The sequence below is a fragment of the Chroicocephalus ridibundus genome, chromosome 16 (assembly GCF_963924245.1).
Source record: "Chroicocephalus ridibundus chromosome 16, bChrRid1.1, whole genome shotgun sequence".
Classification (NCBI taxonomy): Eukaryota; Metazoa; Chordata; class Aves; order Charadriiformes; family Laridae; genus Chroicocephalus; species Chroicocephalus ridibundus.
Genome location: NC_086299.1, coordinates 3,857,731 through 3,875,494, shown reverse-complemented (window position 1 = coordinate 3,875,494; position 17,764 = coordinate 3,857,731). Strand labels below are relative to the sequence as shown.

Here is a 17,764-nt window from a genome sequence, read left to right as displayed (position 1 = left end):
GCATCTTACATTGCTGTAGTCTAAATGTCTAGACTACTTGATGAAAAGTCTTGCTATCTAATAGTGATAGAAGAGCTTTCAGTTTGGAAGCTGGATGTTGATTGATCAGTGTGCAGAGTAGTCTGCATTACTATGGGTTTGCATTTGTTGCTTCTGTTGATCTAAGGGAAATTTACAGTTTGTCAAATCAAGGAAACTTGCTTTATTGTTAACCTTGTTATGAGAACAGAATGGTATATGACATACATTTATCATCAGAACTTCCACTGCAGTTAAACTGAGGATTTGTGTACAGCTTTTGTCCTTTTCCCCTGAAGTCTACAGCATGGACTCATTATGTTACAGGAGAAAGGGAGTCTTAGAAATCGTAGAACTACTAATACCTTATGCATGCTATGAAATGTTGGAACACTCATTATCTACACTTACTTTTAGAGAATGGAAATCTGATTTAAATTTTTCATTGTTCAAAGTGAAGAAAACTATTACCTTTGTGTTAAGCACTTTTTAGAAAGACACATTTTTAATGTGGTCAAGAACCACGTTAGAAGAAACAGAAGGGTAGAGGCAGAAATAGATTTATTATGTAAAACAGAAATGAAGTGCCACCTTGCACAGGCAGTTACCAGTTTTATAATAAAGTCTTTTTCTTGGACTAACTCAAGCTGTATGACAACTTCATAAAGGGTATGAGAGCTGAGGCCCTTGTCATGAAAGAGAATAGATTTTTCCTTTACAGTTGGTAGTGACGTAAGTAGATCAGTTTCTGAGGATGAAACTTCTCTCTGCACAGTGGACATTCTGTCTACAAAAAGAAAAGAAATTAGACAGATGTACTGAATTGCTGTATTTAAACACCACTCGTTTCTAAAACAGCTGTAGTAATACATCTGAATTCTAGCACAGACATAGTCTCTTGGCAAAGATTTTATTTGTAACTTAACACCCAATGCGTCTGTTTCTGGCAAGCAGTTTTCACTCTTTAGAGAAAACAAATGGACAATGTCTTATTGCACAATGTCTATAAAAACCTTAATGGATGAAAACTATTGTATTTCATTAATCCAACGCAAAATTCAAGTTTAAAATACCACACGTAAGAGCTAACTTAGTTTGGTTGTAACCTATTTATTCCTTTTTACTGGAAGTCAGGTGAAGAAGACTTCAGAACGTTATCACTCCCTCTTGTTTCTTTGCAGTCAGAATTATAGCCTAGGTCTGTAGACAAAGGACTTTTCTCCCTGTCTGACTTCCAGAGTAGCCCAATTGCATTTCAGTGGTTGGGACAGAAAATTGCTCACCTTATTTACCTCATCTATGTAATGCATAGTCATTCTATTCTAATAAAATATGTAGGTTCTGGCAAAATCTCATGTGGGGATTCTGGGTGCTTTAGCTAAAGGGTATTACTTCAACACTCAGGCTGACAGGTATTGTCACATAGAAATTTCATCACATTTACCCCTTCCGGTCTCCATTTGTCCTTCTGTACTTACTCTGGTGTTACACCACTCCGTGATGCATTCCCAGCAGAAGAGGTGCCCACAAGGTGTGGCTGTTGTATGTCTCCGTTCTTCCAAACACAAAGTGCAGCGGGAGTGGCGCCCAGTATTTTTTTCCTTGGTCGTATTTCTAATTAACATAGTTATATATTACTTAATTTTATTTAGCCTGCTTGTAAGAAATATTTGATAACAGCATCTTAAGGTAAACCCCTTCAAGTATTAATCCTTTTTGTGAAGCTCTCAAAAACATGAAAGCAAAGCATGATGAAATCTATGAGATGCTTAAAACGGTGAGGAATGCAGCACAAGTTACACTGCATCAGGTTGTAACTTAAGTCAAAGTGTCACTACAGGGTTTTCCCTGTTCATGAAAGGTATTACATTTCCCACCATTGCTTCCACCTCTTTCCTAGTAAGTAAAAACAATCATACTTTTGATGAGCTAGGTTGCGGTGTAGTTTCCATTCGTGCCTTGCTCTCTGCTTCTGTTTGAAGCTGTACATCTGAACACCAATTGTTAGAAGAAGATGGAAGAGTGAAATTATTCCAAGAAACTTGTAACTTGATCGAATACTCTGATCTTCTCCTTGCAGTCCTCCAAAATGCAGCTACGTAGTTCACAGAAATAGAAAAGTTTTGTTACTGGGGTTTTATGATACTATGCCCCTCCCCATATCAATAAATTCTTGATTTAGGATTCTCATTTCTGTCCAAAAAATTGACATATTTCTAGAACTTATCAACCTGTTGTCTCTCAGGACAGCTAGTATGTCCTGGATGTGTCTCATTCAGTCAGGCAACACTTCAGTGCTGTTTGTGTAGGGATCAGTTGTCTTGAGTTAATCTGTCCACCAAAACTGCTGCTTTGATAGGTTTGGCTTTGTTATGTAGCGCTGAGCAAATACTCAGACACCGCTCTTCCACACTGACATCAGGAATTGTTGAGGAGTCTTCTGTCTACGCACATTTTTGGGCCAGTGGCTGATGTTTTTTGGAAAGTTACTTATTGAAAAGACTGTGAAATTAAGCTCTTTGTATAGAAAAATGGTATCTAAATGTGTACTGATTTTTGTTCAAAACTATATTCAAGTTATTTCCCATGGATTTCTTAAGCCACTTTTTCTATGTATGTAGAAGACAGACTGGACTAGACAGTGTTCTGGATGTTACACAAGGTATTAACTTCTGACAGTGCATTCACACTTATTATCCATAACCTTTCAACCACAGGGACTCGTAACCCCTCTACATACTATTAAAAATTCCCCTCTCACCCAGTCTGCTCTGCCCATGTTATAATCAGCTACAGCCAAATTCTATATCCCGTTTACACACGTGGCATTCCAAAGGAGGCCAAAAAAACTGCAGTGAACACTACCTTCAAACAAGAAATACATCCACTTACATATGTGATCCCTGTAATTCTTTTTGACAGGTGATAAAAAGTGCCGCTTATGTAGAATACTGCCAGATGTAGTCGATGAAGTAAAGGTACGCATTGTTTAAGAACATACACAATCTGTAAGACTGTTTTCTTCTGCTGTTCCGTAAGGTCCACAACTTGTTTCTGTATCCAGTTTCGCATTAAGGTCCTGCTGGATAAGCCAAGTGCCGGGTTGCTCTGTGAGGTTCTGGAGTCATCAGCTTCTCTCTGCAGCTCGTGTTCCAGATGCAGCAATCCCTTTTCTAAGCAATAGGGTACCACAGCATGAAGAGCGATGAAGACAGCCCGCCGAAGAAAAGAAGGTACCCTTTTCTTGGTTGAGTCAACTTGGACAATGTTAACATACTCTTCACCCAGAGTCTGGTATCCTAAATAACACGTGTAACAGAAAACATGCAGGGTAAGATGGCAACAGCAATGTCACTGTCATTCTCTGTACGGTTGAGCGGTGGTGACAGGCTGCTCAGGTCAGAACACATCAGCTTTTGGAGTTTCAGAAATAGTTGCATTTTTTGTGTTGAATGAGGTGAGCGTTATGTTCACATCAGCATCTGCAGCACCATATCTGCAATGGTTTTAGGCTTAAAGCAGGGATACTTTTTCATAGTGTTGTGCATCCCTTTTTTAAAAGGAACTTTTGCTTTCAAAAGAACGTATATCTGGGTTGATAAACTGCTGCATTTGAACTCAAACTTCTGACAATTTAGTGGTTTCATATTTAATAAGAGGCATTTATAGAAAAACAAACAAAAAAACAAACAAAACCCCCACATTAAACAAATCACTGTCAAGCTGCCTCACTCCGGTTGGGGGTCGCCATCAAACAGCTGCTGCCCAGGACAGAAAGCTCACTTTTCACACTGGCCCAGGTTGCCCAGAGCAGCTGTGGCTGCCCCATCCCTGGAGGGGTTCAAGGCCAGGCTGGACGGGGCTTGGAGCAACCTGGGCTGGTGGGAGGTGTCCCTGCCCAGGGCAGGGGTGGCACTGGATGAGGTTTAATGTCCCTTCCAACCCAAACCATTCTGTGATTCTATGAAACGCCAAATGGGCAGTTTCTCAGCACAGTACCTGACAAAGTGGTAAGGACGAAGTAGGCCACATCGGAAAGCAGTTCGATCTCTTTCCTCCATTCCAGCCACTTCTTGGCACCTGCGGGACGATGGTTGTGGTCACTTGACATGAAATTCCCGCCTCTGATTTTCTCCCCGACGCCCCAACGCTGGATCAGGCCCCCCTCCGCCAGGGATAGGCCCACCTCCCTCCCCGGCCCGAGAACCGTGCGGTGGCACGAAGCCGGGGGGGGGGGCACACCCGCTGCTACCGGAGCACTGACGGTGTCGCCGCAGCCCCGTCCCCCCCCTCCCCGCCACAACGCCGATGCCGGCGGCCCAGCCTCTCGGTAGGGCTCAGGGTGGAGAGGAAACCCCTCCTCCGAGGGAAGCTTTACCCGCCAGCCCGTGCAGCGCGGCGCCGGCCCCGCTGCGCAGCCCACTCCGGTGCAGCTCGTCCTTCTGCCCGCAGCGCACCAGCCGCGCCGGGCCCGCCGCCGCCATGGCGGGCGGAGGGAGACGCGACCCCGCGCGGCGGAGCTGCGGAGCTGCAAAGCGAACGCGCAAAGCGAACGCGCAAAGCGAACGCGGGCGGTGCACCGCTCCGCGCGCGCGCGCGGCCGGCGTAGGGAGCCGGTGTCATCGCGCACCGCCCACGGGGAGGGCGCGCGGCTGAGGGGAGGCCCCGTGAGGCGGCGGCGGCCGCTTCCCGCCGCCCCTTTAGCGCCTGCGGGAAAGATGGGTGAAGGTAACGCGTTAGGGCCTACGTCAGCAGCGTGTCTGATAAATTGCGTCTAGGTGCTGTTTTATTTAAGACTTGAGCTTGTTTAGGCACTCTTGGCATAAAGCTTATTGGCCTCTTGATGGAGACAGCCAGAATCCATTGCCTACTGTGAGGCTGTTGCAGGTGTGACTACTGCTTAGAAAAACATAGAATTTTTTTTCCATGTTCTCTACAAACAATGGCCTTTTTAACAAAGGTAACAGCTTTCTGAAAATGTTTACTACCCATCTTGAAGCCTGATACATTCATTTTTGTCAAAAAAAGTTTCTTAATGGATTTTAATGTCATGTAGTTATAAAATCAGTTTTGCAACATGCTTAAGTGAGGGAGAAGTTAAAGAGTTCTACAATGTAATTGATTTATTTGGCAAAACTACTTCCACTTGGATTAAGATAGATGTTTTCCAGAGGATTTTATGGACTAATATTGTAGTAACTCACTTGAAAGTAATGTGAGAGAGTTGGAGCTTGACTTGGTTTTTTTTTTCCTCTCAGTGCTGAGAAGCAGAAAGCTTACCTACAAACATAAATACAAGTAAACTCGATCTTTGTAGTTTTTATTAAAGTTTTCAGTAGTCTGTTATTAGCAACACAACCTGCGACATCAAAGTTCTAATTTAACTGTACCAAAAGTAAGTTGTAAATTGTAAGTAAAGCTGTGGTGAATCTTAGGGTTAAGTAATGCATTCCTACCCCTCCCTCCTTGCCCCAGGTGCAACTCAGATTTTTATTTGCTACTGTATGGAAAGGTGTATAGCATAAATGAAATTGCAGATTGTTCAATCTGTAGCTGTAAAATCAGTGCAATCAAGGAAAAACATTTGAACGTTTTATTTATTAAAACAGTAGGGGGAGCACCCGTATAAGAAAATATCCCATGAGAAATGGGATATTGAATGTAAAATTTTTACATCTAGTATGCACTTAAATCTTGATGTATCATGATGACCTGATATGTCCCAAGTTAAGAAACCTGAAGCTGCTACCCTAAACTATTGCATTTATTAAAAATATGAAAATGAAACCAATTGACCCATCTTTGGATCATTTCATTCAGAATTCAAATTCACCGTGTACTCCCATATGTTTTGATTTTTGTTTAAAATGACAGCTATGATTTCCATGCTATCTTATGCGTCCAACATCTCAATTGTTCAGAAAAATACCAACCATGGAAAGAGCGTGGTTAAAATTAGAGGACTTGGTAACTTTCTCACCACAAAAGTGCTGCTTGCTATTTCAACATTGCAAAGGCAGTGCAACAAGTGCGTCCTAAGCCCAGTTTAATCTTTCTACTGACTGTGATAGGTAGCTTTTACTTTGTCTTGTATCCTATGATTTCCTTCAGCAATCAAGAGGTTAATTTCTCTTAAATCAGTTGCACCTGAGAAATCTAGGGGGAGTTAAGAGCAAATGGTGATATTTTGTTAGAGCTACTAACTTAACTCAGGGTGATGTGTGCTGGGTTGTGAGCAACTGTTGGGGAAGTTGATTAGAGTGGTAGGTATAATTTCTCATTTGTGCTCTGTATGAGATATATGTTTTGCTAAGTGTGCAGGGTAAATGTTTGTTGCCATTTTATCAAAGTGGGTAAAGACTGTTTTCTTGTTTTATAGGTGAAGAAACCAAAGAAGAGCTCAAGAGACGTTTTTAGCAAAGCTGAAATGCTGGCTAATGAACACTTAATTATTAGACTGGAAACCCTTTATAAAGCTGAAGATGAGTTTAGGCTTCTGAAGGTCAGACTTTCATTCCTTAGAAGTTTGTTATTTTGTTATATTCTATTTGTTATATTCTTGGTTTGTGATATTTTGAAGGGTGGGTGTTCTGTTGAGTATGGCAATAAATGTATGTTCTTCTTTAAAAAATAGGAGAGTTGTCCAAATCTAGAAAATAATTCAAAAATATTTTTTTTGTTTTGAACTGAGGAGATGACATCATGCCAAATAACCTCTCCATTTTGGGTAGACAACTTTCATTTATATACCATTGAGGAGAATTGACCTCTGTTTCAGTTAGCTGCTTGCTTGCACTGAAAGTTGTAAGTAAGAGAGGGATAGAACTCTCTTTCCACCTCTCGCGTTGTAACTGATTATTGTAGTAATGAAACACACTCTTCATTTCTTGATTTCCAGCATTGTGAATTGTTTAGGTAGCTGCTGTGTTTCACATGAGAAGTTGTATTGGCATGTGTGTATAACAGTAATGATATTTCTATAGTTCTTTTTTTTTTGTCACTAAAATACATAATAAATCAATGTCATTATCTCTTCTTAGAAGATGGGATAAATTGAGAAACAAAGAGGTGATATGATATCTAGAAACTAATGAGTTGGAAATACTCCTAGTTCAGTGTTGTGTCTCCTGGTGCAGCATTGGGCTCTATTTTTAAGTGCTCTGGAGTTTTCGAGTGTGTATGTCAATATGTTGTTTATGAGAAAAAAGAAGTACCTAAATATATTTATTTTTAAACCTGACAAGCTCCTGAATGCTCTCAGGAAAAAGGAAGTCGTTTGTATCCATGTTACAGCTACTCATATATGCTTTTGGACAGTTCGCTGTTCTTGCAGGACAAACCCTTGCTGCTGATAAGTTGCAATTATAAATAGTTCTATAGTGGACAGACTTTTTTTTCCTATTAGTTCTTTATTAAGGGAATGTTCTGTAGTCTATGACTTTGCTCTTTGTAGACAAGTAACAGTTAAGAAGTGTGAATATTCAGGGAAAAATGCAAAACAGGCAAATTAAAAAAATTAAAAGCATGGGGTAGGACTGTTAGCTGAGAAGTAACAAAGTGAAATAATTTAATATTAAACATTCAATCTAGCACACTCTTGGTGAATTTCAGGATACTTGGCTAGTGAAAGAGATATTTTTCTTTGGTCTGCCTTCCACTTTTACCTTTTTTGTTCTTTCTCTCACTTTTTTCTTCTTATTAGTACCTTGGTAGTTATGCTGCCATATGTCATGTGATGAAATTTCTTCTCCTGAAACTAGACTTTGCACGGCAATAAAAACCACTGCCTGTTGAGGGCCAGTATTGTGCTGCAGGTGTCAGTCTAAACTCAAATTTGTGTTCATTCTGTGTATTTCAGGTAGTTTCCCTTCCTCTAACAAGGTTTTAGGAAACCAATTGTCTTAGTTTTTATTTTAGATTTTTTATTTTACATTAGATGTGAGGCTGAAATGCATTGGTAGTGTATTGGTAGTTCTTTACAAATATACACTGAAGATGATAATGTCCAGTGATATGTGGAAGTGAGGAGCACTGGCCTCATGAACTGGCAAATGTGTGGTGTATTCAAGGGAGTTACACCTTACTTCTCCTTCCTTCCATTTTCTCACTTCCATATGATTTTGCATACTTCCTTTTTGAAGAATAATGATTTTGAAAGAGCAAGGTTGTTCTATGAAAACACATTTGTAAGTAATCCTTTCGCAATAGTCATACGAATGTGACATGAGATGGCTCCTGTTCCAGTGCTGTGCGGTGTTTCTGTGTGTTAGTGTAGCTGGGGCTCACCTCTCACTGGTATTCTGATTTATATTGGCGACTGCAGAAAACTGCCATATCTTTTAAAATTTAGCTGCTGTGTTTTGCTTAACCTTTGGCAAGGTGCATCTGTGCAGACTTTATTTCCATTGCATGCTTCTCTACTTTTCCTTATAACAGACCTGATAAGGGAGTGAGTTGTTTCACTAACGTTAACGTAAGGAAGTCCAAAATGTAAAACAAACTTGGTGCACAGCAATGATTAACTTTTCCTCCCACATGTTGCTTGTCTGTGCATTATTAAATATGGTTTTACCTCTGCAGACCTGTTAGTATGGAAGAGGTTTGGAGTGCAGCTTTCAAACGCGGCAACAGGCAGATGTTTCAGTTTCCAACCTGAAGAACAGGTTCTGCACATGGAAAAGGAACGAAATGGCTGTTCAGGATTGTTACCACCCTCTGGTTCCTTTTGCCTCCTCCCACTTTGAACTTGTTACCCTGGAGCTGAACTGTTTGAATAAGGACTGTAAGAGCTGCTTTGTGACCAGTGAGCTGAGAACCCTTAACATGTAAAATGCAGGGGCGGAGCCTTCGCGCTCAGACTTTGCAGTTCCCTCCCCCGTTTTTTTTGTCACGCTTATGGAGGTTCCGATGCACCGTGCAAAGAAGCTGGGACAGCTTGTCTGCACTGTCCGGAGAGAAGAGACAAAGGTGCGTGTGGGGGGGTGGTTTGGTTTTGTTTTATTTTAATTTGGTACTTTCTCTTTCAGGAATCATTTTGGTGTACTTTTAACACTTCTGCTCACTCTTAGAACTTAGCAACAAATTTTGTAATATGCTACCGCAGGAATATATGTAGCTTTATGATTGCAGCAGTTTGCTACTACTTTTGCTATTGTGTTTTTTTAAGGGAGAGAGAGAATGGAAAGAACATGATGTCTAATGCTTGTTTTATTTTGGTAATGCTTTCTCTTGTTTATGAAAATGTTTGGGAACCTTGGAATTCTGTTAGTCCTAAGTTTTTAGATTCTCTGAGCTTGTAGAGATGAAGCAAATCACATTTGTGATTTAAGTTTAGACTTTTCTAACTGGACAACTGCTTTCTTCAGCACAAGAGACTAGTGCATTCATTCTGAAATGATAACCTGAGCCTTAAGCTTTCACAGGTATGCTAAGCTAAAATTAAAACTGACTTGGTTAAGAGAAGTTGAATGTAAATAAACTTTAGATATTTGAATAAAATACTAGATAACATAACCTGGCTGATTCTGTGACTGAACAGTTGGTAAGTCTTAATTTGGAAGGAAGGACACACATGACCCTTTGAAAAGGGTATGTGTTGTTTGGTTTGGTTTTTTTGGTCATTGTTTTGGGGTGTGGAGAAGGAATTTTCGGTTCTTTCCTTGCAAATAATAAGGATGGCCAAACTGCTAGTGCTGTGTATGCTTCAAATACCTTGGGCTCCAGAGTTTAGAATGTAGGTCTTAAACATACGCCAAATCCTAAGGGTGATAATTTCTAGAATCGTGTTTTGTTTCATGGTAGAGGTAGGTTCAACTGTTAAAAAATAAAGTAGAAATAGAGTAGGATGCACTACTGACTGCGGTAAGGTTGAGATAGGAAACTGATGCCATCTTTGTAATCTAGCTCAAAGTTAAGTTGTTTCTTTATTGTTCAAAAAAAATTAGTCAAAGTTTTGTCTATTAATAGAGCTTTTTCTGTTTTTACTGAGGGGGGAAAAAAAACTTTAGCTGTGGAGAATTCTTTTTTGCCTAGTAAGATTATGTATGAAGGAACTGTTTAGTACAAATGAAGGACAGAGGTTGTGAGGGAAGGTCAGTGACTACTGATGAAATGTGCTAGTTATCTAAATGTGGGCAAGATTGCAGGGTGTCACAGTTATTGCATTCTAATGACCTCAGTACCAGTGTGTGAAGAACAGAAGAATAAATGGTCACTTGTCTCTGAGCTCTTCAGTAGGTGGACTACTTTTTTTAGGTTGTCTGCTTCTGGGCACTGAGGGTTGATTATATAGAGGCTAGAGACTATGACTGGGTATAATAGATACATTTGACATGGCAGACCAGTTAACAGTGGGTTCTTTTATTAATAAGTAAAATATTTTACCAGATCTACTTCTGTCATACATGCTGTATAATATAAGCCTGTATAACTGAATCTTGAAACACTAAGGGGTTGCTGATTCTTGTATGTAATGAGTACATTGGGAAGATTAGCTCTTATAATGCAGCATGTTTTGATTCTTCTCAGCCCAAAGAATCTATCATTCTGATCACCTGCCTAAGGTATTGCTTCCTGTCTAAAGCCAGGAGAACTTTAATCTGAGTATGTATTTTTTGTTAGTTTGTCTAATCCTTACATTAGTCTTGGAAAGTTAATTTTTTCTCTGATTGTCCTTGCAACTCATGGAGAGTCTCATCTTATAGAACCATAAGTCTTCTAGGGCCACAGATGCATGGATTTTTTTGTTAACTTATGCCTTGTCATTGGTAAGCAAATGAGACTTTACAGTAGAATGTCTTGCCTGTAAATTTGTGTAAAATTTATTGAATTCATGCCCTAGAGACCACAGCAAAATTTTCAGTCATACCTTGCTTTTGGTTGTTTTATGTTCTGGCTTTGCAAAAATGACGATAACTTTCTAGTTCATGGCCAAGCTCCTTTTACATTATCTGAAAAGGCTTTTGTTTTCTTCTTATGTGGCATTCATCATTTCTGTAATTTATGCTGAATTAAAAGCTACTCCGTACTTAGCCTAAATTGTCTGAGTGTATCTGAGTGAATGTTGCTGCAGGAAGTCCTTCCCACTGTGAGGGCTTGTTGGTAACATTCACATATTGTAAAAAGTTGTAGAGGTGGAAGACTGAAATTCTTTTGTAAAAGAATCTTTATTCTTGGTTAGGAATAAAAGATATAGAGTGTATGGTTCTTTTAAAGTTCTGTATTCACAGTTTTGGAACACCACAACCTCACTTTGGTTTTAAAATAAAATGTACAGAGCACTCGGTTCCTAAATATAATTCAAAAGGGCCAACTTATTTGTGAACATCACTGGAATTTGTTCTTGTTAGTCCTGTTAATTTGTCCAGAGCTGAGAAAATGATTGTATAAATACATTTCAGTGGGTAATAAGATAAGGCTGAAGAGGTTTCTCAGTAAAGAAGGTCTCTCAGTTACTATGCATCATCTGAATTTACTGCAATACATTTGTCGTGCACCAAGATATCTCAGTTCTGCATTAGTTATCTATAAAATGACCCGCTGCTTCCCATGATAGACTTAAATTAATCTGATCTTACTATTGAAATATATTCTCCAGTGTTACACCTGAATTTTCTTTCACTCACTTCCACTGTCTTGGTCTTATTTGTGAGTTAGCCTCTGCTCTCATTGATACCGCCGGCCTCGCTAAATGACAGCAAACCTTCCTGTATGTCACTTATTGTGAATAATTCTTAATGGCATATACGAAGTGAGTAGTAGATATAGACCATACATTCAGGATCAGATGATAGTGAAGAAAAGGGTTCTATAACATGAGCCAAGTCCCTTTTCCAAAGGGACAGCTATTCTGTCACCCTGGCCCCTGAACTAAGTATAATGTACGTGGCCACCTTGTAGAACATCTCAGCCCAGTATTTGCTGCAAGTCATTATGAAGTTCTGGACTTCCACGTTACTGCTTAGAATACAGACTCTAAATCTGTAGGGAATTTCCAAACCTTTTATTCATTGTTTAATCTGTCTCCATTTTGTGGGCGTGGAGTGCTTGCCTTCAGCACATGTAAGTACACAGTAAAGTCATTGGATAGGTACCTGTAAACCTGCAGGCTGTGACAAATCTTTACACATGCTTAGGCAAAGTTCTAACTTTCCTTCCTGTTGTTTTCTGTACGTTACTATGTGGCAGACTGCATGTGAGTCTGTGCATTATTGATAGAAATTTTGGATGTAGACGTCAAGTCAAGCAGGTCTAATGCTTCAGTACTTTGAGAATCTTGGCTTCTGTTCTTCTGCAGGAAGTACAATGGCTAAAAAAGGAACAATGGTAGCTGGAGTCCACGCTTGAAAAATTATTTCTTTCCTAAATAGGAATTGAACCAAAATCCTGAAGCGTTCATTAAAGAGATGAGAAAATGAAGAAGATGGGGTTCGGGATGGGGAGATGATGTTTCAGGCTACATGCCATGACCAACTTCCTCAGGTGCGAAGTGGCCACAATAAAATATACTCTTTGAGAATAAAATATACTCTTTGAGTCAAGTGCGTCAGTCTCTTTTGGTGAGAAGAGCTATGTAAGAATTCTGTTGCTAAGCCTCTAGCTGCTTGATGCTAACCTGCTGGCTTTTGGACCTCATTTGTTAAAGAGCTCACTGTCTGATCCATCTGAGGTTGGATTTCAGGCAAGCATGAGGTAAACATTAAAATACACACTGAAATAATTTTAGAAGTGCCATTTCTCCATATCCGTGGCATTAACTGAGTGAAGTTTCAGATCCATTTGAGTCAGAAATACAGCATGCAACTTGAGAGATTGATTTTTGTATGCCTGGTTCTGACCTGGCCCTGTATTTCTCTTGTTCGTCACAGCCTTGCTTGTTTCCATTTAATTAAGGAATGGCTCCTGGAGAATCTTCTGACAACTATTAAGATGTCAGGGAGCTCTGGATTGCCTCAGAAATGAAGAGGGAAATCAGGTGGGAAGGTAAAGGAGCTTTACACGTTAACATTCCTGGGAGAGATTAAAACTGCTGCAAAAACTATGTAGTTCCCATCCCTTCCAGGTGTTGTTTGCCAAAGGCCATTATGGAGAAACTTGCAATACCACTTTTTGTGTTGAATCTGATGTTAAGAGGATGTCTCTTCATAGCTCTCCTTGCAGGACTAGTTATTGTAAAATAACTTAAAAGAAGCTCCTCCCTGCCTCTTCTGCCCTTCAATGTGCCCCCCTAGCTTGTTATTCCAGATTTCCTAGTGCCCTTAGATGCTGGAACGTATTTTCTGGAAGTTTTCTCTGCCTTTAACTGAAAACGTGTAATTCGTGTTCTATGTATTAAAAAAAAAAAGAAAAAAAAGCAAGGAATGGAGCCTGAGGAAACAACGGAAGCTTGCAATTGAAGTGCCTAGAAGAAGCTATATAGCCTGCAGAGGAGAGAGTGAAAAACAGAACTTTGGGATGTGTGATGTGCTGGTATTATTTAGTGGGATTGCTGCAAGAACTAAGTGAAATATATTCTACTTGGTTTGGTGTGTCAAGGATGTGACCACATTGAATTGTACAAAGGTAGCTGGCTGTGAGTGGAGCTGAAGATAGGTTGTCAGATGACTGAAATGGCAAGAAAGACTGCTCAAACTCCACTGGCTTTGGAGTGAGTCTTTGATAAAGATGGGGTTTACCAATTGTTGTAATGCGCACTTAGAGTCGGCCTCTGGTGTGTCGATTTGGGGTTTGTGTGTTTTGTTTACACTTAGAAACCACTTAGTGGATGTCATAGAATCCCAGGTTGGAAGGGACCTCAAGGATCATCTGGCCCAACCTTTCTTGGCAAAAGCATGATATAGACAAGATGGCCTGGCACCCTGTGCAACTGAATCTTACAATGATGGGGAATTCACCACTCCCTGGGGAGATTATTCCAATGGCTGATTGTTCTCATGGTGAAAAATTTTCCTCTTGTGTCCAATTGGAATCTACCCTGGAGTAACTTGTACCCATCACCCCTCGTCTTTGCCATGCGACTCCTTGTAAAAAGGGAGAATCCACCTTCTTTGTATCCGCCCTTGAAATACTGGAACATGGTGATAAGGTCTCCCCTAAGCCTTCTTTTCTCAAGGCTGCACAAACTCAATTCTCTCAGCCTTTCCTCATATGGCAGGCTTCCCACATTTGGTGCTGTATGCCTTGGATAGTGAGACTGCAGTCTAGGATCTTGTTTTTGGATCATCCTTCGTTAAATAACTTAATAGGTTTTTTGTATCCTATAGAAAAAACTGACCTTTCCTACTTATTTCTTCCCCTCCTAAGAGTTTAGACAGATTCTGAATGAGATGAGGTTATTGAAGTAAATGTTATTTATTGACTAACAAAGTACTAAAGTCCAGGATGACGTGGTGAACAAAGCAGGGCTGGACTTTGACATCGATTGGATGAAGCCCTAAAGACTTGGTACCGTGTAGCACGTCCATTAGTTAGTGTGTGTATCCCTGCTTTCTGTTTGACAACATGAGAATGGATTGAGTGGTTCCCAGACCCCTTCCTGCTAACGGAGAAGGAGATTAATTAACTTAAGAAATGAGTTTGGATGTTTGGGGGGAAAAAAAAAATACAGCTTTCTCTTTAAGTTGCCAAGTATAAGTGTGTTTCTCTTATTTGCAGTATACACATGTAGCAGTCACTTTCACCAGTTCAGTTTCCATCTTATAGTAGGGTGGTGTGAAGAAAGACCAACTTGAAAAGAGACCATGCTTTTGATTCTGTTCAGGTTCCTTACTGTGGTGAATTAAAATGTTGCCAGCTGTGCAAATCCTGATAAAAACCTTTGCCCAGCCTTAGGTCCAGGACGGTGACTAAGTTCTCAAAAATGTCTGAAAGATGATCTTTATAGACATTGGCATTAGGGGAGTGCACAGAAAACAGTATTTTTATCAACTAATTTCTAGGAGCATTTATTGGAAATGAAGTGTGAAATGTGAACCAATAGAATCCAATGCTCCCCAACTCAACTGTTTCTTATAAAAGGCACTTAAATATAGATCAATTATTAATCTTAACAAAGAGTAGCATGTGACCCTAAGGACAATGCAAATAGATTAGATTTGAGATGTTCAAAGGAGCATGTTGGGATTCCGAAGAGTGACCAAGACTGCTAACATAATTGAGAGTATTAACATTATTAGTGTTATAGATCTCTTGATTACAAATGGCATTGGAACCTGTAGTCTGTGTCTCCTCTTTAGTATGACTCACAAATTCCCATGTGCAGTAAATCTTAGTTTTTCAGCAGTAGTCACTTCCTGTCTGTCTCCTAACAAGGCGATCTTCTTCTCCCCATTCCTTCTCTGAGGCTTTTTGGTTTTCGTGGTCTATAGTACAAAACTTGTATTTTCAAAGTACTTTTGAGCCAAGCTATTGGATGAGATTTAGAGCCTTGCTTAATTAGTTCCCATTGCTCTTCTAATAAAAATTTCTGGTTCTCCCTTGCTCATAAGGACTGCAAATGTTCTTAAGAAGCAGGAGGCTGCTGTGTGCTGTGTTTCCATTGTCATTTCAGATAGGTCTGGGAACAGGCTAGCAACAAATAATGATTATGAAACTTGAGAGGGTTTCTGGCAACTTGGGATAAATTGGAATAAGGGAAGGGGATTACAAGTCTATCCCCTGTATATAGAAATTGTTGCAAATTTCAAGTTTTGTTTTGTAAAGTGAATGCTGAATTCATATGACACAGTCAATATAAGCCTGAAATAAATTATTTGGATTTAATAAGTCATCTCCTTACTTGCATAAGAAATGTTCAGTTACATCATTCAGCAAAAATGCAGGGCTCTACTGCATGTGCAGCTCTAGTTCAGGCTGTAAGGGGTGGGTGAGGAAAAGCTGACAAATGTTAAGTGTGCCTTTTAAGTGGAATAACTGTGTTCTGGGTGTAAGGTGAATACATCAGGCTGCCAGAAAGATATTCTGATGTCCTCTTTATTGCCTTTTCTGTACTCCCCCCCATATTTTTAACTGAATTGTTTGCTGGAGAACTCTGTATCACATGCCAATTTGTTCTGTGTGTGCTCTGTCCCTTGGGAAAAAGAATGTTGTATCACACCCTAAGGTGTGGGCTTACCCCCATGTTCCATAGTACTAAAACAGACTTCTTTCATTTTGCAGTTGCTTTGGATGTGAAGTAACGTGCCTGGGCGTGCAAGTTATCTCAAACGGAATTGCCCAGTGAATGGAGTTGCATTCTTTAAAACGAACAGCATGTCATAGTGAACCGCAGTAGAGTTTAAAAGCAATCCCAAGTCTCAGATTCAAATTCTTTAAAGAATTTTTTTCTCCCAATTGATCTTTTATCCTATTGATCTGCTTCCTGATCAAGCTATTCAGGTTCAAGTGATGGCTTAGTTTATTTTATGTTTCATCCACAGTATCAGTGTATCTTTTCTGGAGGGATATCGGAATTGTCTGAGTTCTGGTGGGTGCCACGTGATACCTCCCTGAATGCAAAAGCAGATCTTTTGGGCTTAACCTTAAATACAACAGTGATATAAAAATGGCTTGTTCCACCACCTCTCTGGAACAGGCTCCCCTCTGGAGACATTCAAAACCCGCCTGGATGCGTTCCTGTGTAACCTGCTCTAGGTGACCCTGCTGTGGCAGGGGGGTTGGACTAGGTCATCTCCAGAGGTCCCTTCCAACCCTATGATTCTAAAGGATTGCTAATGGTGCGTACAGCTTTTTTTGTCTGTTAAGTGATATCTATCCTCCTTCTAGGGTTTTAAGTCCAGTTTTCTATAGGAATATGGAACCTCACACAATAATACTCAGGTGGGGCTCCTAACCTGAGCAGTCAATTTAAGTCTTGTTCATGTGGTCTGAACAGGTACAGTTGCTCTCTTCTGGCTATTTTGTGACTCTTGTCAATGAGCTATGCTGCTCTCAGAGGCCAGAGTGTTTGCTAGTATAAGAGAGGTGAAACATTTCCAGAGAATGTAACTGATATTTTTCATCATACAATCTTCTCAAGAAATTTTCTAGGAAAGCCAACTGAGCTTCTTTCATTTACTTTAATAGGAAGTCTGGTCCCTGAATTTTGTTCTGAGATACCAATTTGAATCCTGCTATATTTTTAAGGATCAATTGTGTACTTTTCTATTGTCTGCCTAGGATTTATGGGCACATTCAGCTTGCTGTTTTGGAGAGAAGGGCTAGGCTTTGTTATTTTTCTCTTTTTAAACAATATAGGTATGCTGAAGAGAAGGGGGGGGCGGGGAAGAGAGGGAAGTCTGAGGACCTGTACAGAAGCTCTAAGAGGTGGGACTGAGTGAAAAAAGAACATCTTTTGCGTGAAAACAGAAGACATTTGGAGACCAGCTGAATGACAATAGCTTCACTTTCAGATCAGAAAAAAGAGTAAAGAACATGAATTTGACATGGCTCAAGATAATAAAATATTCAGTGAACCACATCTTCATACAATGTAAGGTCACCTGCTTAAACTGAAATGATGCCAGTATGTACCAGCATGAACATCTGTGCCCATTAAGTCTTCCTCACTCTTATGGATATGTTCTTTGGTGCATAATGAGTCACAGTGATTGAACTTCCTGCAAAGGAAATGACCTCTCAAAAAAACCCCTAAAGCAAAGAGGTGAGAGAGTCTGGCAAAATAACTACCAACGAGTTCAACTTTCTGAAAAGGAAGTGGATAGATCTTGTCTCAATGTTAAAATAGTTTCATCTGTTCTATGGGCTGTGG

At 40.0% G+C, this 17,764-nt stretch overlaps 2 protein-coding genes across 2 annotated transcripts in view; one reads left to right on the top strand and one right to left on the bottom strand.

The window, feature by feature from the left end:
- Positions 1–562: 562 nt before the first annotated feature.
- PEX10 (peroxisomal biogenesis factor 10) lies at positions 563–4,550 on the bottom strand. The gene is made up of 6 exons (XM_063353654.1): positions 4,397–4,550; positions 4,018–4,098; positions 2,911–3,317; positions 1,938–2,113; positions 1,497–1,632; positions 563–805 (listed from the first exon to the last, which is right to left on the bottom strand). Exons 1-6 carry the CDS (start codon positions 4,500–4,502, stop codon positions 734–736), a joined length of 978 nt encoding a protein of 325 aa, XP_063209724.1. The 5' UTR covers positions 4,503–4,550; the 3' UTR covers positions 563–733.
- A 1,845-nt stretch (positions 4,551–6,395) lies between these two features.
- PLCH2 (phospholipase C eta 2) overlaps positions 6,396–17,764 on the top strand; it is a 100,911-nt gene continuing 89,542 nt past the window's right edge. The window contains exons 1-2 of the mRNA XM_063353727.1: positions 6,396–6,520; positions 8,599–8,985. The gene's annotated coding sequence lies outside the window, so the exon portion shown is untranslated. The remainder of the gene's footprint in view (positions 6,521–8,598; positions 8,986–17,764) is intronic.